The sequence below is a fragment of the Molossus molossus genome, unplaced genomic scaffold (assembly GCF_014108415.1).
Source record: "Molossus molossus isolate mMolMol1 unplaced genomic scaffold, mMolMol1.p scaffold_m16_p_1, whole genome shotgun sequence".
NCBI classification, from domain to species: domain Eukaryota; kingdom Metazoa; phylum Chordata; class Mammalia; order Chiroptera; family Molossidae; genus Molossus; species Molossus molossus.
Window position 1 is genome coordinate 228531698 of NW_023425344.1, and position 23649 is coordinate 228555346.

Here is a 23649-nt window from a genome sequence, read left to right on the forward strand (position 1 = left end):
TCATATGCACAAATGCAAGAGAAAGGGCCTGCATAATGAATCAAAATTCAGAACTCTGCTTAGTTGTGGGTACATCAAAAGGTAACTGTTCAACTGTTCACCTTGGGATGAATCTTGTTTGTTGTATATTCTTAAAATGTGGTTTTACTACAGCTGCCTAGTGACAAGTTCGTTTCCTCCCTCACTCTGTGACCTGTGGTTTGTATCTCTTTGTCTGTGGGCATGTAAGGGACTTACAGCAGTAGCTTTGTGAAATGATGAAAGGCCTCACCTTTAACCATGAAGAACCCCATCCACCTGAGATGGATGCAGCCATGGGAACAAGTTTAATGAATGTAAGACTGGACTGTGGAAGATACACAGTAAGCCAACCTGAAACAAAGTATACATTTGAAAACAGAGACAAATTAGATATTTATAAACTCTGAATTTAAAGTTGTAAGGGAACTTAGAGATTTGTCTAATTATTTCATTTTACTAATCAGGAGGTGTAAGACACAGACGTATTATGAGGGGAACAAGGGCCCTGATATATAAATAATTTCCTAAAATTACTAGCAAATAAAGGATATATCCAAAAAGATAATTGAAAATTAGACTATTAATTATCTTTTTTTCACCAATTGAATTATCAGTCGGGTCATGACTAATCTTTTTGAGGTTACTTTCATATGCATACATACATACTGTAACTTTTAAAATAAGTGATGAAGACTTGCTTACACATTTTTTTCAACCTTTTCTTCTTGGAGTAAAGAAAGTGAAATTTCTGTCTTCTAAATGCATCTGATGAAAATTGGACATATTTTTAGATTTTCTTTGGAAGGGGTTTTATTTCAATGAATTTAATTTAAAAGGAAGTCGGCATAGCATAAATGCGGAAGGCAGTATAGGGCAGTGGGGCTCTGAGTCCGACTCTTCCATGGGTGTGGATCCCAGCTTACTACTCATTAACCGGGTGATCGGGGCAAATTACGGAACCTTCCGTGCATTGGTTTCTTACTCTGTGTGTGAAGACATGATGGGACCTACCTGAAATGCTTGGGAGGATTAAATGATAACATATAAAGTGCTTAGAGCAGTGCTGACCCATGGTAAAGCTCAATAAAGGTTCATTGGTCTTGTTGTTAAGTATTACTTTTTGTTTCATTGTAACGAAAACATATAGCATAAATTTACCCTCTTAGTTTTTACATGTACAGTATTGTTAACTATATGCACATTATTGTACAACACACTATGATTATTCATCTTGCATGACTGAAACTCTATACTCATTGAACAAATTCCCATATCCCCCTCCCCTCAGCCTCTGGCAACCACCTTCTACTGTGTGTTTCTGTGAGTTTGATTACTTTGGATATCTTATGTAAGTGGGATCATGCGGTATTTGTCTTTTTGTGATTGGCTTATTTCATTGAGCATTATGTCCTGAAGGTTCATCCATCTTGTTGCAAGTGACAGGATTTCTTTTTTAAAGGTTGAATAATATTCTGTTGTAGGCATGTACATTGTCTTTCTCCACTCGTCTGTCAGCAGGCATTTAGATTGCTTCTACATCTTAGCTATTGTAAATAAAGCTTCAGTAAACATGTGTGCAAATATCTATTATATTCTGTATTACTTGGAGCCATAACTATACATGGCATTATCATTCAACTTGGGGGTTTTAGTTAAACCCTCTGTGCCAGAAGCAAAAATTAGTTAAAATTATATTGAAGATGTTTTAGAAGAAGTTCAAGGCTCATAAAGTATTAATTAGCTACCTTTTTTTTTTTATCCTCACCCGAGGACATTTTTCCATTTTTTGTTCAGATAGAGTGGGAGGGAGAGAGAGAGAAATATCGACGTGAAAGGGGCATCAAGTGGCTGCCACCCACACAACCCAACCAGGGCCAGGGACAAACTGCAACTGAGGTACATGCCCTTAGCGGGAACTGAACCCGGGTCTCTCCGGACCACAGGCCAACCCTCTAACCGCTGAGCCAAACCGGCCAGGGCAATTAGCTACCTTTTTACTACTATTCTTAGACAATCAAATAATATATGCGATTTAATTTGTTCACAATTGCTAGAGAGAGATGTGAGAACAGTAGAAAGAATAAGTAATATGATAAAATGATTAAAAGAATATCTGTGTCGATTGTTAGCATGGACAACCAAAGGACAACCAAAGTCATAAATGTCTTATCAACATAAAAAAGGAAAGAAACAGTATTAGCATCAAATTATGAGCCGCCTTTTCATAGGACTCATGCTATTTCCTCACAATAACCAAGGAAAGATAAGGACATTATTCTCTCAGACATACTGATGGAAATGTAACTGGTACAGCCTTTACAGGAGGCAAGTTGCGAATACATATATTCGCAACTCTTATATATAATTGGAGGTTGCCGATTTGATTCCTGGTCAGGGCACATGCCCAGGTTATGAGCCAGATCCCCACTGGGAGGCATGGGGGGGCAGCCAGTCAATGTTCTCTCTCACCAATCTCTCTCTCTCCATCTCCCTTCCTCTCTCTCTCTCTAAAATCAATTTAAAAAAATTTTTTTTATTAAAGGATTTAAGTCTACTTGAACCTGAGTCTTGGCTTTATGCCTTCCTCCCTGAACAAATGAGCTTCAGTACCTGCTCTAGTTTTTCCACAAACTACCAGACCCTGGGCTCCATGCAGTCTCCCACCTACTGGGCCCAGCCAGCTGGCCAGCATCTGTGCAGGCACCGGGGGCTCAAGCTCCTAGATCTCCGTGTCCCATTCCAGCAGTGTTTGGGGTGGCTGGGTATCCTGGGGCCTGGCTGCGGGGATGGCCAGGGGTCTGGCAGGCATTGTGGGCATCCAGAGTGAGAAGGATACTATGCAATGACTGAGTGACCACCTGGCCTCCTACTTGGAGAGGGTGAGAAGCCTGGAGGCTGATAATCGGAGACAGGAGATCAAAATCCAGGAACACCTGGAGAAGAAGGGACCCCAGGTCAGAGATTGGCGGCATTATTGCAAGACCATCGAGAGCCTGAGGACTCCGATCTTTGCAAGTCTGTGGAAATTGCCCACATCGCTCTACAGATTGACAGTGCCCATGTTGCTGCTGATGACTTCAGAGTCAAGTAGGAGATGGAGCTGGCCATGCGCCAGTCTGTGGAGAGTGATATCAATGAACTCTGAAAGGCCACTGATGACACCCATATCACTCGGCTGCAGCTGGAAACAGGGATCTAGGCTCTCAAAGAGGAGCTGCTCTTCATAGAGAAGGATACCGAGGAGGAAGCAAATGGTCTGCAAAACCAGATTGCCAACTCTGGCCTGCTGAGTTGGATGTCCCCGAATCTCAGGACCTCAACAAGATCATGGTGGATATCTGGTGCCAGTATGAGGAGCTGGTTCAGAAGAACTAAATGGAGGTAGACAAGTACTGGTCCCAGCAATCTGAGAACACTACAGTGGTCACTTTGCAGACTACTGAGATAGGAGCTGCTAAGATGACACAGAGCTGAGACATACAGTTCAGTCCTTGGAAATCGACCTGGACTAGATGAGAAATCTGACGGCCAGTTTGGAGAACAGCCTGAGGAAGGTGGAGACACGCTATGCCATGCTGATGGAACAGCTCAATGGGATCCTGCTGCACTTGGAGTCAGAGCTGGCTTAGATCTGTGCAGAGGGGCAGCGCCAGACCCAGGAGTACAAGGCCCTGCCGGACAGCAAGGTGAAGCTGGAGGCTGAGATCACCACCTACGGCTGCCTGCTGGAAGAAGGGCAGGACTTCGGTCCTGGTGATGTGCTGGACAACAGCCACACCATACCATCCATCCAAAAAACCACCTGCAGGATTGTGGACAGCAAAGTGCAGTGCCTGAGGTCAACGACACCAAAGTTCGGGGCGTTAAAGGCAGCAGACGTGGGGCACCCCTTGCAGGGGCAGGAGGCCAATAAAAAGTTCAGAGATCAAAAAAATTTTTTTAAACAGAAGATGCCACTGACTTCTGATCTAGTTATTCTTCTTCAAAGAAATGATCCAGCATATGTGAAAAGACATAGATAACATGATTTTTACCACAACACTGTTCCTAAGTAGCAAAACAGCATGACTCACGAGGGAGACCTTTCCTGCTGATGCCGCCTGCCCCACCCTCCAGCATCCTCTATCCCCTTTTCCAGCGTATTTGCCTTCCTAGCACTTCTCTCGTCCCGTGATCTGCAACCTTTTCCATCTCGTGGTAAATTAATTACTAAAATCCTGTGGCACACAAAAGTGTTATGTTTTTGCCGATCTGACCAAAAAATAGTATAATTTTGATTCATCTACACAGGATGGCTATTGTTGTGTTGGCTGTTGTCTTTTTTTTTTTTTAATTTTTTTTTCTTTATTGATTTTAGAGAGAGAGGAAGGGAGAGGGAGAGAGAGAAACATCAATGAGAGAGAACATTGATTGGCCGCTTCCTGCACGCCCCTCAACTAGGGATTTGGCCCACAACCTGGGCATGTGCTCTGACTAGGAATCGAACTGGTGACCTTTTGGTGCATGGGTTGACGCTCAACCACTGAGCCACACCAGCCAGGCTCTTTTTTTTTTTTTTTTTTTTTTGGACAGTCTAAGGGAAAGAGGTCAGTGCCCCGACTAAATAGTTAGGTATTACATGTTTAAAAAATTATTGTGGCAGACCAGTTGAAAAATCACTTACTGCTCTAGTATATTACATAGTTTACTTATTCTTATTTACTTAATCTTGTTTATGGCTTATCTGGACCCAGTTGATTGTAAATGTTACAAGAGTAGAACTAGAACTATTTATTCCTGGATCCCCAGCTGTCGGTACAATGCATAACACATAATGGACACTTGACAAATACTTGTCGAGGAAATGAATGAATGCGATGGGTTAAAAAAATTAAATCTCATTTTTATATATTTTCTTTTTTTTTTTTTATTACTAGTGGGTGAAATTTTAATAATCTTGGTGTATAAAAAGCCTTTCTGGCCCTGGCTGGTTTGGTTCAGCACTTAGAGCATCAGCCGGAGGACCAAAGGGTCTCAGGTTTGATTCCCAGTCAAGGGCTTGTACCTGGGTTGTAGTTCGATCCCTGGCCCCCGTTGGAGTTGTGCGGGAGGCAACCAATCAATGTGTGTCTCTCACATCAATGTTTCTCTCTCCACCCTCCCTCCTTTCCTTCTACTCTATCTAAAGACTAATGGAAAAATATCCTCAGATGAGGATTAACAACAACAACAACAAAGGCCTTTCTGAGCCCTGGCTGGTGTGGCTCAGTTGATTGGAGCATCATCCCATGCACCAAAAAGGTTGCAGGTTATATAACCCATCAGTGCACATAGGTTGTGGGTTTGATCCCAGTTGGGGAGCGTAACCCAATGATGTTTCACTCTCACATCGATGTTCCTCTCTCTCTTTCCCCCTTCCTGTCTCTGAAATCGATGAAAACATGTCCTCAGGTGAGGGTTTTAAAAAGGGCCTTTCTGAGCTTACTAATAAATTCACAATGTGTAAAAGAAAAAATTGATAGATTTGACATACAGCCCAAGATCAATTCTGGTGTCTTAGCACTATTGAAAAAACAACTCAGAGACTACTGTTGGTGTCTTCAGTTGATTAGATGAAGGAGTCTAAGGCTCGCGAGGATATTTGAATATCTGTTTTTAGTGATCTGCTTTGCTGCTCAAGTATCAGCAAGTGCAGTTGCTTTAGGGACTGTCTGAAGCACAGTGGTTTCCTTTGGCTGGTTAATCATAGTTTCTCCTACATTGTTCTGTCCAGGTGACCATCTATATTTATATCCTGTAGAGTAGATCATTTGAACAAGTAAAGAGCCTTCTTTCCTAGTTGCTAAAGGAGAAGGAGCTTCTTAATTGATTTTAGAAACAGAAGTCCTGCCATTGGTCTTCCTGTGTGTGAACCAGTAGCATTTTCCGGGTTTCTGCCCCATCCCTCTCAGGGATGTAGCACTGCCCAGCACCTTGTAGCAGTACCAGAAGTTGTGCTCTGTTTCTCTTGCTCAGCCTCCAGTCTTGTCCCAGCTGACAAACATTGTAAATGGAAGACAGCCAAGAACTCCACACAGTGTGAGACAAAGGCCTTTTGGAAGTTTGCTTTTGCCAAAAGAGAAACAGCCACCCTCACCCTCACCTCTGCCCTGAGCTTTTAACAGCATCATTTCGTTACACAAAGGACATAATGTGTTCTTTGAACAGCTCTGGGCCTGGTTGTAGTAAGGTGAGCGATTAGTGTCTTACATGCTCAGGAAGATACACCCTCCTAGGACTTGAGCTGCCAGAAGTGGCTCTGTATTCTGTGTAATGGGAACTTTATCCAAGTTAGGATACAATCTCGTGTGCAGAGAGCGCCTAGAATAAATCACGTGTGCAGAGAGCGCCTAGAAATGTTTGTTCTTCTGAAATCAGAGTGAAAGGGGCACAAAGAGACGTTAACTCATTCAAGTAGAGATGAACATTCGCCTGCCTTATCCCCCTTCATTTGCAAAAAGTGAATTTAGAGAGTTCTTTATTACAAAGAACCATCCAGCTCTGCTCCATCACCAGGAAGGCTAAGTAAAGACCAAAAGGAGTGTTTTTCTGGAAGGAATTTAAAAAAAAAAACAAAAACAAAAAACCTCCCAGAATTTAATCTCTGAACAGTATTATCTTTCTAGTAAGAGTGCCCAGATCTTGCTTCCCCATAACCTTCCAAGTTGCAGCCTGTGTTCTGTCTATCAGAAATGCCTCCTTCCCACCCACGAGTGCCCTTCTGTTGTGGGAGAAGGAGGGCCTTTCCAGTCTTTTGCCTGGGGCCAAGCCAACCCTCAAGCTGTGGTTTTCTCTGAGTCTCCTTGCTGAAACATGGCTGTTTCCCACACCCAATAAAGAAGCAGAAGTCTTGTATATGTTGACCAGGCCCTGAGCAGAGGCCAGTGCTTACACAGCTCTCAATTCCCAGGGCGCTGACTGATGACAGTGCAGCCCCCATCCCCGGTTGTTAACCCGCAAGCACAGAGTGCTAATATTGTGTACCAGACCTCACAGTTCTCAGAAATTATACAGAGAGAACTTTATATAATTTTTCTGTCCATTTAGAATGACTTTCAGGGCAAAACAGTTCACATAATCTGTCACTGGGAGAGTTTTAGGATTGGGGCTAATATAGACTGTGGGGTTTGGGGAGGCTGATTTTTGCCTCTGGACTAAATACATCATTTATATGTTTGCTTTTAATATTGCCTGACTATTTTCCTGGGTTTCTTATCAGATTTGAGTGCTTTAATCTCATCCTACTTACCCTTGGCTTTGGTAAAACACCTGGGGACTTGTGTATATTCCTGATTTTTTGGAATTTGGTAGGGTATAGAGTTGTAATCATTTCATTCTGAATAATATATTACCAAACAACAACTCAGAACCTAGAAGTTTTTTATTTGGAAAGAATGTCTGCTTTTTTGAGGTCCAATACATTTATGTTGCATTGAGGTTTAAACAAGCTTGACTTTCTGAGAATTATTTCCCAGCTCAGTTAGGATTCCATTCTAACCCTCTCCCCAGTCCTACCCCAATGGCTTAAACAAGTTAGAGATGTATTTATTTCCCCATACAATCTGAAATCTGGAGATAGACGTGCCCAAATTCCACGGATATCAGGACCCGTGTTCCTTCTGTCTTTGTCCTTAGCAGGTAACTGTACCCCAGTGCCTGCCCACCTCTGGCTAGATATCATGTTCTGGGTAAGAACAACAGTAAAGGGCAAACAAAATTTGTGTACCAACCCAGTCTACCGCCCTTAAAGAGCTTTCCTTAAAACTGCACCTGGAAACTGTTTACATTTCAGAACTGTTATTTATAGGTACAGGAGAAATTGGGAAATATAATTTTTAGCTGGATACACATTACCCAAACAAAATCAGAGTAAGAGTATTAGAAAGAAAGGGAGAAGTGATACGCAGGCAAGAGGCAGTCTCCTGAGCAGTAAGTTGGCCTAATTTACTTGATGTTGTTGTTTGTGATAAAGTCTGATCTTATTGCTACAGGACATCAGTGTCTAAGGTCCTTCCACAAAATTCCCATCTAGGAAGGTGATATTTTTGTTGTTTGAGATCTACAGAAGGGCTTACTTACATTTTGTGGCTGAGTGTGACTTGAATACAAATAACTCACTAGGCACTATTCAAAGTCCAGAGAATGGTCCTGTTACAAGATTGCATTTCTATGTAAACACATACTTGCTTATTCTCTTATATAGGAATTTATTGTTGCTAAAAAAAAACACCAAAAAAAAACCTGTTGTTATAATGTGAGGTTTTTAAAATTTATGGGGTAAATGTTTCTTAAACACCTTCTATGCACAAGTCATTCTAGGCTGTGGGTGAAACAAAAATTAATCCGGGATAAATCCAGCCATTTCCTATGGGTATTGTCCAGACGAAGGAAAAATACATTCTTAAGTGGCTGCAATACAAGGTAGAATGTGCTAAATGTGATTAGACACATACAAATAAATTTTTATAAGCATTCAGAAGAGGAAAAGATCATTTCTGCCAGAGAGAATTGAGCAAATACGATCTGGGGAATCTAAACATATGTTTTCATTTTCAGAGTTTTCTTTCACAGCTAGTGTGCATCATCATAAGACTAGAAAAATAATGTTGAAAAATACATAACCAACTATCATTCACAAATCATTACAGCTAGAGGCAGACTTGCATGTCATTCTGCCCTTCATGGTCATCTGAGAAGGAATGGAACATTTGTTGAGTGTCTACTTTGTGTACCTGGTACTTTCATTTATTTCAAGAAATCTTTATTGAATGCCTGAGCTAGATTTGCTTGTGATCTTTTTTTAATCTGCAACAATCCAACAAAGTAATTATAATTTCCTATGGGGAAGCTATTGCTTGGAGAGTTAAGTGACTTGAAAAGGTCACCCAGTTCATAAGTGACAGAGCCTCCGATTGAGGGTAGGCAGCATTTGAGTGCAAAGCTGTGCTCTTTCCCCTGCCTTGTCTCTGCCTTTCTGGATGACCTAATCTGGCTGTGTAGCCATCAGTGTGGAACAGTCAGTTCCTTCTTCAACCCAGTGTGGTGGCCAATCCTCTACCCAGCTGGTTGAAACTTGGGCTTTATTTGGATACTTTGACTTGTACTCAGAGTTAATTTGTTACCTGCTTAAATATTATTAGAACTTGGCTTCCTTCTGATGTTTTTATAATTAATTTTTTAAATAAATAACTACATATAGATGGTATAAAATTTAAAAGTTATAAATGATATAACTTTTAAATGCATTTCCCTCCCACGCTAACCCCTCACTAACCAGTTCTCCTTGGAAGTTGCTAGGTTTTTTTGTATATCTTTCAGAATTGTTCTGTGCAGATGTTAACATTGTATGTTTGTGGGTATGTTGTTACATATGTACATTTGTGTTTATTCTTTTTTTTACACAAAGATGTTTACTGTACTCATTGTTCTGATCTTGTTCTTTTCATTTATTCTGTGTTTAGATATCCCAGCAGGAATTTTTTAAAAGAAAAACTTAATGAATTTGAAAATATGGTTGTCACCACAGCAACATGTATTGACTAGATGTTATAACTAATGACAGTTCCCTCACAACATGAAAAATCTGACTCAATAAAGAATGTTTTTATTTCCAAGAGCTCTTTACTAACGGCCTGCATTCCTCCTCTGCTGCTCAGCCAGTGAAATGGTCTGTGGATGGCCAAAGGGGAGCTCTGCAGCCCTCATACTGAGTCCTGGTCTCTTCTCCATCCCGGGTGAAGCCTCCGGCAAGCACTCTTCACATCTGAGCTCACTTACTGGGATGCAGTGGGGAAAGCAGAAGCCTAGGGTGGCCCATTCCTGCCTCCCTCCTCCCTCAGTTGAGCCTCTCCCTCAGACATGGAAACAGCGGTCGAGGGGAATGGGTTTCTAGAGCCAGCGCCTCAGCCTGGCCTCTGGCTGCACCCTCTGGGCCCTTGTCCTCAGAGGCTCGCTGGAGCAGCGACAGGGCTCCTGGGCCCCCTGGGACCACCTGAGACCTGCCACTCTCCACAGAACTGCCCTCTGGTTCTCCCATGGACTCAGAACTTCCTTTGTTCCCCTTCTTTGGGTCAGAGATGGAGTGAACAGCGCTTCAGTTTCCCCTTGGGTTTGCAGAGATAGGGAACATCTCAGGTTGGTTCTTTTGAAAACACTGCCGTCCTCTACTTCTCACAGTATCGTTCTTTGTCAGGCCTCTGAAACGCATTGACTTCGTGCACGTCCCGATCCTAATATCTGCCTCACCCAGGACCTCTGGACACATTTCCCTGAAGTGGGACCTTCCCAGGGTTAGTTAACATTTTACTAACCAGTGTAGAAGGGTTGGTTAACGAATTACTAATGCTACTCAGTTCATCATTTTTATCTTAAAAAATAAAATTCATAAAGGACAAAAATAATACTAGTGAAGTCTACCTAGAAAGTAAATTTTTCCTAAGAACACCTCATCTTATTCCCCTAGACCTAGCCACAGGAAATGACATTTTTCTTATGTCTCTTTATATATAGTCTACAGATGGAATCAGTTGCCAGAAATCCTTTAATAAAAAGTCCTATAGCCCTGGCCGGTTTGGCTCAGCGGTTAGAGCATGGGCCTGCGGTCCAGAGAGCCCCGGGTTCGGTTCCCGCTAAGGGCACGTACCTCGGTTGCAGTGTGTCCCTGGCCCTGGATGGGTTGTGCGGGTGGCAAACACTCGATGTGTCCCTTTCACATCGATGTTTCTCTCTCTCTCTTCCTCTCTCTCCCTCCCACTCTATCTGAACAAAATGGAAAAATGTCCTCAGGTGAGGATAAAAATTTTTTCTTAAAAGCTCTATGTATTTTGTCCATTGTATTATTTGTCTCTTAATATTATTTCACATTTAAAACTTTTATAATGCATGCATATTGAAAGTGGTGTCAATAATATTAAAGGACCTGTCCGACTGGTGTGGCTCAATGGTTGAGCATTATAGAATCGAACCAAGACATCCCGGTTCAATTCCCGGTCAGGGCACATGCCCGGGTTTCAGGCTCGATCCCCAGTGAGGGGCATGCAGGAGGCAGCTGATGGATGTTTCTCCCCCCTCCCCTCCTCTCTCTCTCCTTCCTTCCTTTCTCTGTAAAAGTCAATAAAAATGTATTTTAAAAAAATATTTAAATAGTACTGAAGGACCAGTAAGAAAATTTGTGATACAAAAAAACAATTTCTAATGAGGTAAATAAGTTGTAAGATTTTTAAAAGATCTATTTGAGGAAGTATACATTTATATTCTACAGATATATGTTGGTGTTTGTAATGTTTAGATGGTGGTTATGGTCTTTATTTTATTTGTAGGTTTACCTTCGGACAAAAATATCTTTGTGTTGCTCTTGTATTTGTGTAGTCATTTTACTTTGAAAGCGTTTTCAAATGTACATCTTGTGATAATCTTTAGGCCAACAGGTGTTACTGTGCCAGAATTCTACAAATAGCTCTCAAGGCCATGCATGGTCTGGCCCTGGGTTTCTGTCCCAGCCTCTGTCCGCTCTGTTTGCTCTCTCTGCCTCAGCCACACTGACTTCTTCCTTTCCTCCGAGGTGCAGACCTTCTGGAGGAGCACAGTGTCCTGGGAGTGGCCTAGGTTCAGTCAGGCTTCAAGTTCCTTTTGTTCTGTGCTGTACTGCTAATGCTTGACACCCAGTGGGAGACATTTGTTCAATATGTGATGAATTGAACAGTGAAGGGAACTATGGACTGGGAGACCAAATGCTTTTCTGATGCACTCATGTGGACCAGTGCATAGTACCCAGGTGCTCTGGTTCCCTGCCATCTCAACTCTGCTTCAGGACATCTCCCCTCTCTGCATTTAGACCTGCACTGGCATTATTGGAAAGTTTTTGCCTAAAAAATTACTTTGCTTTAACAATTTCTCCTTTCCTTTTCACCCACTAAAGGATTACAAACCACTTATTCACTTACAATAAATAGATTGTAAAGAGTGTCACTGATCTTTTCTTTTTTTTTTTTATAGGCGATTTTTGGCAGCCAAACACTACCTAACTCCAATTTATGGACAATGAATAATGGTGCAGCTTGCAGAATTTCAAGTGCCACAGCTAGTGGCCAGAAGCCAACCACTCTGCCACAGAAAGTGGTGCCACCTCCAAGTTCTTCCTCTTCCCTGGTCCCCAAACCCCCATCCAATCACAAACAAGTCCTCAGAAAGGCAACATCCCAGAGGGCTTCCAAGTAAGTTTTCAATAATCTCAGTTCTATCAGTTCTGTGCTAATAGTACTCTTTAATTTTGGAATCTTCGAGACTGTTTGTACTGAATTGTTGAAAACAAGAACACCTGATGGGTGATAAAGACTAACTCTGGTTCTCAGCTCTGGCTACAAATGAGCATCGCCTGAGGAGCTATTGAAACACCTGTGTTTGGGTGCTTGCTTACTCTATGGGAGAACCAGGTTCCCAGGGATTGTGATGAGAGCTGCCACCACCACTGGGGTTCAGTCATTGCTAACCAACTCCTCCAGCCCCTGGCAGGAGCTACAGTCAGACCGCACCAGGTAACGATGCTGAACTGTGGGCTTGGAGAAGGGAAATGAAAACTTCCTCCTGGAGGTATTCTTCTCTTGGTCATTCTACAGAGTCAGAGCTACAGAATTTCATAGAAAATTCAATACCCTACCCCTTCCTTTGTTTGTTCACTTTTAGGCACTTGAATAGGAAGACATAGGAGGGGGATTTCATTGGGAAGATGAACTTCATTGACATTGGTCAACAGGCTCTGTGTGGCAATGTTTTTGGCACTATAGGGTCTAAAAAAATATTAATACTGCCCTGGCCAGTGTGGCTCAGTTGATTGGAGCGTCATCCCATATACGAAAAGGTGGTCAGGGCACATACACAGGTTGCGGGCTCAATCCCTAGTTGGGGTGCATGTGGAGGCAACTGATTGATGTTTCTCACATTGATGTTTCTATCTCCTCCTTCCTCTCGCACATCAATAATACATATATATATATACTTTTCCTCGTACCTTCTAAGTTCTTCTGACTGGGCTAATAAGTTAATGGAGACATAAGAGAATCAAAACTTTAATACATGCACATGGGGAATTCACATAAGCGTGAAAATTCCAGACAGAAACATTTTTGTCAACAGACACAGTGTGGGGTGGGCAGTAGTCTTAGAGTTCAAAAGTGAGGATAGGTGCTTTACAGGCAATCAAGGAAGAGGGGAACATGCATGGCAGGGAAATTCTTGCCAGGCAGCTCAGAAACAGTGGGGCACAGCAGGTAACTAGCTAACAGGTTGGAGTCTTTCTGCTGGGGTGAAGATCCTTAAGTTGACTAAGCCGAAGCTTCCTTCCCAGAGAAGGTTTTTCCACCTGAATCTCTTGGGCGGGCAAGGGGAGAGGGTCAAAGGCTCTCTCTGAGTCTTGGGTTTTGTTTTTTTAATTGTTGAAAGTATTGCAGTTGTCTCCCTTTTTTCCCCATTGACCCCTCCTTCCCACTCTCCTCCCCATGAGTCTTGTTTTTTATTTAATTTCTTTAGAGAGAGAGAGAAACCTCGATGTTGAGTCATTTGGTTGCCTCCTGCACAGCCCTTGTGAGAACTGAGGAAACCTACAACCCAGGCACGTGCCCTTCACTGGGATCAAACCCAAGACCCTTGGTCCGTGGGCCAATGCCCTAACCACTGAGAAAACCGGCCAGGGCAAGTCTTGTTTTTTAATTAACAGTTTAAAATCAATAACCCAGCCCTGGCCGGTTTGGCTCAGTGGTTAGAGCATCGGCCTGTGGTCCAGAGAGACCTGGGTTCAGTTCCCGCTCAGGGCACATACTTCAGTTGCAATTTGTCTCCGGCCCTGGTTGGTTGTGCGGGTGGCAGCCACTCGATGTGTCCCTTTCACATCGATGTTTCTCTCTCTCTCTTCCTCCCACTCTATCTGAACAAAAAATGGAAAAATGTTCTTGGGTGAGGATAAAAAAATAAAAATAAATCAATAACCCAAAAAACCAGCTTCAGGGTGGCAAACGTTGGTTCCCTTTAATACCTGTTGTAGTTTACCTATTTTGCCTCAAGAAACACATTTCCACTCCTGAGTCAAATTGTTGTAGGTCACATCCTTCACCCTACCTTCTGCCATTTTTTAGACAGAAATAGACTGGTAAAGGGTGTTGGTTCTAGTGGCCCTTCTCCATTTAACATTAGGGCACTTTTCAAAGCTGTCTGGAAGAGGCAGGCATTCCTTCCTGATGTATAGTCTCTAGAGGAAGTTGGTGTATTTCTCTTGTTCTCATTGCGGCTCCTCACTCATTTGTCTTTTATGAAACCAGACTCAGTTATAAGTAAGAATCTTAGGATGTTGCAAATATGGCTACTGTCTCCCCCCCCCCCCCTTGCATAGTGTGAATCAAATTCTGAATTTGGATAGAAAACAATCCCTTGTGGCTGTTTTAATTATATATGGCTCTTTTAATTATATTGCTGCCATTCATTTATCCAACAAATATTTATTCAGTGCCTACTAAGTGTCAAACGCCATTCTGGGAATAACTGGCATTGGAATGACTTTACAGAACTTTCTGGAGCAGTAGAGAAGGGCATGAGGGAGGCTGCTGCTCCTGGTTGAAAGCCAGTAGCACAATAAGAAGGAAGCTGATGGCCCCTCACCTTAGAAAGGGGGGAGTCAAATCCTCAGGGGTGCAGCCCCTGGAGCCAGACAGCCTTATTCACATCCCTGCTCCACACTTGACTGATCTGAGCCCTTCAGCAAGTTACAAGTTACTTAATCTCTGGGCCTCAGTTTCCCCATTTGTGAAGTGGGGATGAAAAGAATATCTGCTTCATAGAACAGTCAATAAATATTAGCAAAGTCAATACGTATAAAGTACACAGAACAAGAGCTAGCACAAGCATTCTAACCCGCGCTTGCACAGGTGGAGAAGCCCCCAGTTAGGCAGGAAAAGGGGTATTGGCTGTGAAGGTTGCATTTGCCGATGTGCTGTGTGTTTGGGGAGTCTGAGCATCACCGGTATCCCTAGACGGTCGCGATGGCCTGTGTGGCTAGCTGGCCCCTGGTGGAGAGCCGGCTCGGGCAGCAGGCAGCGGCTGGGCATTGAAGACACTGCTCGCCACCCTGAACTCCCTGCTGGCAGGAGAACGCCTCAGCCTGCCGGGGAGGATCTGCAGCTCTATGGACAAACTTTGCTTTGCTGCATTTTTGTGGTTTCTTCTCTCTGACAGGCAGGAGTGTGGGAAAACCGGAAACAGCTCAGCACCAAAAATGCACAGAAGGGGGGAAAAAGCAGATTCCTTCAGAATTTAAGAAATATAATCCAAGAATCAAAAGGCATGCTGTGAGGCGTTGTTCCAGGAAATAGTTTCCAATTTGCCTTTAAAACTCCAGCACAAGTCTCTGAAGCTACATAAGTGAGCTCTAACAGACCTTGACGTTCTCTCGCTTACGTGTAAAATGCAGTGCGGCGAGGGCCCGTCTTCGGTGCTCCTCTGACTTTCAGGGAGAAGGAAAGCATTGCTTTGTCTGTACTGACTCAACAAAAAGTTCCTTCTGTAAAGTATCCAGATAAAGTGGTGTTGTTTTTTTAAATAACCTTTTTATTTTAGAATAATTTTAGATTTACAAAAAAGTTGTAAAGATAGTACTCAGGAAGATTAGTACACCCAGTTTTCCTCATCGTTAACGTCTCATTGCCGCAGTACATGGAAGAATGTTCCATACTAAGACACTGTCATTGGTACGTTACTGTGAACTAAACTTCATGCTTTATTTGGATTGATGAAGCTATTTTTAACCTAGAGAGCCCGTCCAGGGCTCCTGAAGTCAGGGTCCTCAGTATTAGCTGATATATTCCTCCTTTTCTAAGGTAATTCATGTTTCTAGCCAGTGTAGCAAGTTACTTAATTAACGTCTACGTGACTCCGTTTCCTATTTTAAAATAGGGATACTAATAATACCTGCCTCGTAGGGTCATTGAGAGAAATAAATGATTAATGAATGCCAAGCACAAATACAGTGCCAGGTATATAATATATGTAAAATAAGTGTTAGGTATTCTGGTTAATACTAAGATGGCACTTCAGGAGATTTTTGTATACTTTTTTACTTTCTTCATGCAAGCTGAATTACTTCATTTGCTTGGAGCTCATTGTAGCCTTTACTCTGGTTCAGTTCAGATTAATCAGGAACCCTCAGTTGTGACTGGTGATACTGAGTCACACTCGGGAATGCCATAGTTGCCCCAAGAGACACAACTAAAGAGAAGTTGTAATGAGCTGTTGACCATGCCAAGGCCTGTGTTTTGGGGTTGAACTTCAAAATTCTCCTAGCACAGAAGTTGGCATTAGACAAATATAGAAGCCATTTCCAAGAGCATCAAAGTTTCCACATCCAAGAGGGTTGATTTTAGAGAACAATGGAACATAAAAGATGGAATGGCGTTTGGATTTTGGTGCAAAGGGAGTTGAGAGTCAGAACAGTGGAGTCCCGTTTCTTTATGATAATTCTCAGGTCACTTTCCCCTAAGGCTTTCAGTTTCCCATCTGTAAAACAGAAACCACTGTCCCCACTGAATAATTACCCAAAATAGCTTGTTTTCTGCCTGTTCCGTTGAAAGCTTTTTTATGAGCACATTTGTTTTTTAATCCTGATGCTTCACAGCTATTTCCATCGTCCCTTTTGGCCCAACAGTTCTTTGTTAGTGTTCTCAAACTCGTGTTCTTATTTCCTTTAGCTAAATCTCATTTGTCAGTTCGGTGAAGAGAATGGTTTAGATTTCTTTCACCTTTTCTATAGTGCCAGTAGCCTTTCTTGTTTTCCTCTCTAAGGTTCGCAACACTTCATAATCTAGTACCCACTTGAGACCCCTTTCGGAACTGTCTGGCGTTTCTCCCGGGCAGTCAGCGCATGAGGGAGCATGGCAGCCTGTGAACCCTGCGTGCACGTGAACTGCCTGCTTGGACATGGCCTTCGCCACAGCCAGTGACACTCTCCAGGAAGTATGGAGAGTCGAGTCTGCCAGGGACCTGGGCGAAACTCAGAGACCAGAGATGAATTTGGGAGGGCAGGGTCGAAGCTGTTGTATCTCAGGATGCCTCTGAAGAAAGAAAACTGGTTAAGAAACACCAGACTCAACTAAAGTTATTTTCTTTAAACAGCCGGGATTCACTTTCCGTATCCAGGTTTCAGAATATTCCTCCTCAGGGTGACCTCAGTGGAAATGGAAGGTAACTGCTGTTCTGTGTCAGCACCCAGGACAGTGGTGTTAAAAGCTGCTAGGGACTAGGTGGGGGGCGAGCCGTCAGGAGCCCAGTAGTGTGGTAACGCCAAAGACCACTCATCTGACCTGAACGTTTGGTGACGTCAGAAATGTGGCAGAAGAGGCTCAGAAACTAATGTGAGAAAAATATAAAAATAAGGATCAGGTTAAAAAATATATATCTTTTTAGCATACAATTCATTAAAATGGAGCAAAGCGATAGGGAGTTACAGTGGTCCAGGAGGAGACTCCTGATGTGAGCACAGAATTTCTCATATTGTAGGATACCCATCTTTTGTTAGCCTTTCAACTTTTTCTTACTTGTAGTTTCAAGAAATATGATTGAATCTGTGGCATAGCCATCATTAAATATAGAATTCTCCAATTATGCATTTCCAGAAAATATAATTAAAAAGGTTTCCTTGCCCCAGTTCCAATGTGGGCAAAGGTATTTCCCCTCATATCAAAAAGCAGTTCTCAGATACCAGCAGGATATCCAGAATCCAACCCAATTCTAACTCTGTCCACCTGAAGACAGCATCAGATTCCACAGGTTAAGGAGTCAGTCCTGTGCGTGTCCTGTGTAGACCACACGCACACTTCAGATGCCAACCACAGACCCAAACTTTCAATCTGTGCTTCTGACCAACCGGCTGTAGATTAGAAGCTATAATTGGTAATTCCAGTGACCCCTTCCAGCTCAGGTTGTCAATGCAAGTTCTAGGTTGTTAACCTGTACTTCTGACCTACTAGCTACAAATCAGAGGTTCCCACAACCCACTCCCTGTGTTCAATTAATTTGCTGGAATGGCTCATAGAACTCAAAGCAACATGTTGCTTACTAGACGACTGGTTTATTATAAAAAGATATAACTTGGGAACAGCCATATGAAAGAAATGCATAGGGCAGGGGGTGTGGAGCTCCCAAGCTATCTGCTCGCGTCTCCATGTGTTCACCAACCAGAAGCTCTCCAAACCTCATCCTCTTTGGTTTTTATGGAGGCATTCATTACTTAGGCATGACTGATAAATCATTGCCCAATTGGTGATTGGTTCAACTGCACGTTCCAACCCTCTAATCACATGGTTGATTCTCCTGGCAGCCAGCCCCCATTTTCTAAAAGCTACCTCATTAACATAGAAAAAACACCTTTATCACTCTCTATACTTTGGAAATTCCAAGGATTTGGGGAGCTCTGAGCCAGAAACAGGAAGAAGACCAAATATATACTTATTATAAATCACACTGTCACAATAATTACAGACTTTTAGTGCTGGAACATAAAGGAATAGAGGCATAGAATGAGGCTTGAGTGTTGCAGGGTACACAGGTGGTCCATGGAAGAGCCAGAACTGGAATCCACATCTGTGTTAATCCCAGGCTCTTCCCAGTAGACCACTGATTTTAAAGGCCCCACCAATCTATTCATTCTCTACAACAAATGGCAGAACAATCATCCTAAAATACTGCCTTTGAGAAAGTGCAGTGTAAGCACTTAAGAGCTTACACCCCTCTTCTTCCACACCAGTTTTCCCACTTAAATGGCCAATAAAATACTCAACGAGAGGAAGAATTAGTGTCACTCTTATCCTAAGGTACTGGGGGAATTTCTGTTAGATGTAGAAGGATTAGATTGAAGAACAAACAACATTGAGACATCAGTGGGAGACCTGGAACATACCAGATAACACTCTCTCACTCTGAGGGTTGGGGCCTGGAGGTAGCAAGAGGTAAGGCCAGTCAGGTAGTCTGCCACTTAGACTCTCTTTCCTCTCCCTGTCTTCTGCATTTGGCATTGGGAGATCTTAAGGCTTGTTTTGGACGTGAACAATGACGTCATTCAGAGAAACGGGTACTATAACTACACTAACCAAAAGTTACATTGGGGTGTGTGTGGTCCAGTTGGGAGAAGAACATGAGAGTCATAGAATTATGGATCTTCCTTCAGTGGTTCATATATGTGTAATTTAAATGGAAATCTTACTGTCCTGGCTTGTTTGGTTCAGTGGATGTTTCTCTCTCCCCCCACCCCCTTCCACTCTATCTAAAAATCAATGGGAAAATATCCTCACATGAGGATTAACAAAAAATAAATACATTGAAATCTTACTTTTTCTTTCTGCCCACCCATGTTAAAACAGTTGTTAAATTTGTGATGTAACTGCCAGGTATTTCCCATCTCTCACTTCCCTTTTTTCTTATCTAATTATGAAAAGCCCCTTTGAAAAGAGACAGGAACTTATACCAACCTTTGATAGAATCTATTATCAGTTCCTCCATGACCCTAAGCCCTTACAGGCAAACTTAGACTTTCCTTTCTGAAGATGAGCAAATATTTTTACATCTTGGGTCCTGGGACTAGGTGGTGTAACTTACAGGAAAGCTCCATGGAGAAGAATCAGATGAGCTGCCAACCTCTGAAATATGTTTCAGCAAAAAATAAAAATTTTAGAAAATTTCTATGTATATTTCTTTTTTTTTATCCTCACCCAAGGCCAGTTTTTTGCATTTATCTTCAGATAGAGTGGGAGGGAGAAAGAGAGAGAGAGACATTGAGTGGACAAACTACAACCAAGGTACGTGCCCAGAGCAGGAACCAAACCCGGGACTCTTTGGTCCGTGAGCCAGTGCTCTAACCGCTGAGCCAAACCGGCCAGGGCTCTGTGTATATTTTTAACAAAATTTAAGAGTGAGTGCATCGGTGTGTAGAGCTAGAAAAAGCTATCATGTAGCGAGAGCAAACAGTCTGAGGTCAGGGAGGATTGCATGGAGATTAGAAATACCTAAATGAAAAATTGAATTGTGCATAGTGAATAGAGATTGGGCACCGTGGAAAATTAAATTAGTGAAATAAAAGACAAATTTTAAAAATTCTGAGGGAAAAGTATACAAAGGTAAAAATAATGAGAGAAAAGATAGATTCAACCTAAAATAGTGACTTCTAGAAAGAGAATACAATAGTCATTATTATTGATAAAATAAACAAAACATAAGAACATAAAGAGTTTTGATCAATATAATTAATGAGATTAAATTAATGGATATACAACTTTGTACCCTGCAGAGCACCCAAGGCATATTTTTTAAAACTAAAACATTTCAACAATTTCAAAAAGTAGAGATTATGCAGCCCTCATTCTCTTATTGCTTTCAATAAAAAGAGATAAAGTAATTATTCTATATTGAAAATAAGAATTGTACATATCAGAACATGACAAGGATGCCTATTCTCGCCACTTTTTTATTCAACATAGTACTGGAAGTCCTAGCTAGAGCATTTAGGCAAGAAAAAGAAATAAAAGGCATCCAAATTAAAAAGGAACAAGTAAAACTGTATTTGCAGATGACATGACATTATATATAGAAAACTCTACATACTCCACCAAAACAAAACTGTTAGAACTAATAAACAAATTTATACAAACCCAAAATACATAAAATTAGTTGTACCTCTGTACAACTATCAATGAACTATCAGAAAGAGAAATTAAGAAAATAATCTCATATATATAATTGTATCAAAAAGAATAAAATACCTTGGAATAAATTTAACCTAGGAGATGAAAGATCTATACATTGAAAACTAGAAGACATTGATGAAAGAAATTGAAGAAGACACAAATAAATGGAAAAATATTCTATGCTCATTGATTGTAAGAATTAACATTGTTAAAATGCCCATACTACCCAAAGCCATCTACAGATTCAATGCAGTCCCTCTCCAAATTTCAGTGGCATTTTTCACAGGAGAAAAAGACACACAAAACAATGGTAAAATTTGTATAGAACCACAAAAGATGCCAAATAGCCAAAACTATCTTGAAAAAGAACAACAAAGCTGGAGGCATCACACTTCCTGATTCCAAACTATATTACAAAGATATAGTAATCAAAATAGTATGGTACTGACATAATTGATTGGTGGAACAGAACAGAGAGCCCAGAAATAAATCCACAGATATATTAATTTGTGACAAAGATGCCAAGGATATACAATGAGGGACAGACAATCTCTTTAATAAATGGTGTTGGGAAAACTGGACCATACAGAAAAATCAATTCAAAATCTATTGAAGACTTGAACATACAACCTGTTACCACAAAACTCTTAGAAGAAAACATACAGGATAAGCTCCTTGACATTGGTCTTAGCCATGATTTTTTTTATTTGACACCAAAAAAAAAAGCAAAGAGGCAGCAAAAAGCAAAATTAAGTAAGTGGAACTACATCAAACTTAAAAGTTTCTTCATAGCAAAGGAAACCAACAACAAAATGAAAAGGCAACCTACCGAATGGGAGAAAATATTTTCAAATCATTTATCTGATAAGGTGTTTAATATGCAAAATATATAAAGAACTCATACAACTCAGTAGCAAAAAATAACAGTCTGTTTAAAAAATGGGTAAAGGAACTGAACAGAATTTTTCCAAAGAAGACATACAAATGGCCAATTGGTACATGGCAAAGTGTTTAACATCACTAATCATTAGGGAAAGACAGATTAAAACCATAATGAGCTATCACCTTATACCTGTTAGAATGTCTGTTTTTAAACAAAGAAATGAGTGTTAGAGGGGATGTAGAAAAAGGAAACACTTATACAATGTTGATAAGAATGTAAATTGGTACAGCTAGTGTAGAAAATAGTATGGAGAGTCCTCCAAAAATTAAATATGATCCAGCAATCCCACTTCCAGGTATATATATCCAAAGGAAATGAAAACAGGATATTGAAGAGATATTTGCACTTCCAGGTTCATTACAGCATTATTCACAATAGCCAAGATATGGAAAAAACTACTTGTCCATCAGTGGATGAACGGATAAAAATGATGTGATATATATAATAGAATCTTATTAAGCCATGAGAAAGAAGAAAATCCTGCCATTTGCAACAACATGGATGGACCTTGAGGGCATTAAGTAAAATAAGCCAGGCAGAGAGATATAATGCTGCATGATATCACATATATGGAATCAAAAAAAAAAAGTCAAGCTCATAGAAACACAGAGTAGAAAAGTGGTTTCCAGGGACTGGGAGGAGAGGGAAATAGGGATAGGTTGCTGAAAGGGTAGAAATTTTCAGCTAAAAGGTTAATAACTTCTGAGGATCTAATGTAAAATATGGTTACTATAGTTGATAACACTGTATTGTATCATTGAAATATGCTAAGAGAATAGAACTTAAAAGTTCTCACTAAAATAAATAAATATGTGAGGTGATGGATGTTTACATAACTAGATAAGAGAAATCTTGTATATGTATATGTATATGTATATGTATATGTATATGTATATGTATATGTATCAAATGACCGTGATATACACTTTAAATACCTTACATTTTTATTCAACAAAGCTGAAATATTTTCATTAAAATGAAAAAAAGAATTGTACATATTAAAATATATTTGTAATGTAGTTAAAGGTGTACTAAAAGGGTTTATAATCTTAGTTATTTTTATTGTTAAAATATAGAGATTTTGAAAAGAAATTAAGGCAGATTGGCTTCAACTGATATACTCACTTCTGCTGATATCCCAGACTGTCGTGAAGAGATTGATGAGAACTTCTCCAAGCCCTGCAATCAAGTGTTCTTTGATAGATTAGTAATGTCTGCCACAGACAGGGAAGATGCTGAGACTGGTGAAGATGCAGACAACTATTTGTCATACCTGAACTAAGCTGTCATCTCCTGAACATAGAAAGGGATCAACAAAAAATAGTTAAGAAAAACAGATCAAAGGACATCAAGAAGAAAAGTAATAGAAAGTGAAAAGCAAGCAGCAAAATTGATAATTTCAAAACACTATTTAGTTTGGGGTCAGGGAAGGAAAAAATAAACATAGCTCTGCCAGAAAAATGAGAGAATTAAAATAGAGGTTTTAAAAGTAGATATAGGGGCCCTGGCCGGTTTGGCTCAGCGGTTAGAGCGTCCGCCTGCGGTCCCGAGAGACCCGGGTTCGGTTCCCGCTAGGGGCCGTACTTCGGTTGCAGTTTGTCCCCGGCCCTGGTTGGTCGTGCGGGTGGCAGCCACTCGATGTGTCCCTTCACGTCGATGTTTCTCTCTCTCTCTCCCTTCCTCTCTCTCCCTCCCACTCTATCTGTACAAAAAAAAAAAAAAAAGTAGATATAGGGGAGATGTGAAACTATGAGAACACTGTGCACAGTTGTATGCTACTAAATTTTAAAGACCGGGTGAAAGGTATCATTTTGGGAAAAAAAAAACACTGTCAGTTGAATCAAAATAAAACCAAGTAGAATAAGGCAAAAGTTTTTAACTATCCAAATTGGTTCTTAAGGAAATATGGTACACGGGTAAACCTAGGAAGCAATTTAATTTAGTTTAATTTTT

General features: G+C 41.1%; 1 protein-coding gene and 1 pseudogene across 1 annotated transcript in view; both read left to right on the plus strand.

Annotated features, from left to right (window-relative positions):
* Positions 1–23649, plus strand: part of TTLL5 (tubulin tyrosine ligase like 5) — a 289229-nt gene that overhangs the window by 211341 nt on the left and 54239 nt on the right. The window contains exon 32 of the mRNA XM_036262547.1: positions 12034–12251. Coding sequence (XP_036118440.1) covers positions 12034–12251 — 218 coding nt within the window. The remainder of the gene's footprint in view (positions 1–12033; positions 12252–23649) is intronic.
* Positions 2618–6161, plus strand: LOC118641208 (annotated as a pseudogene).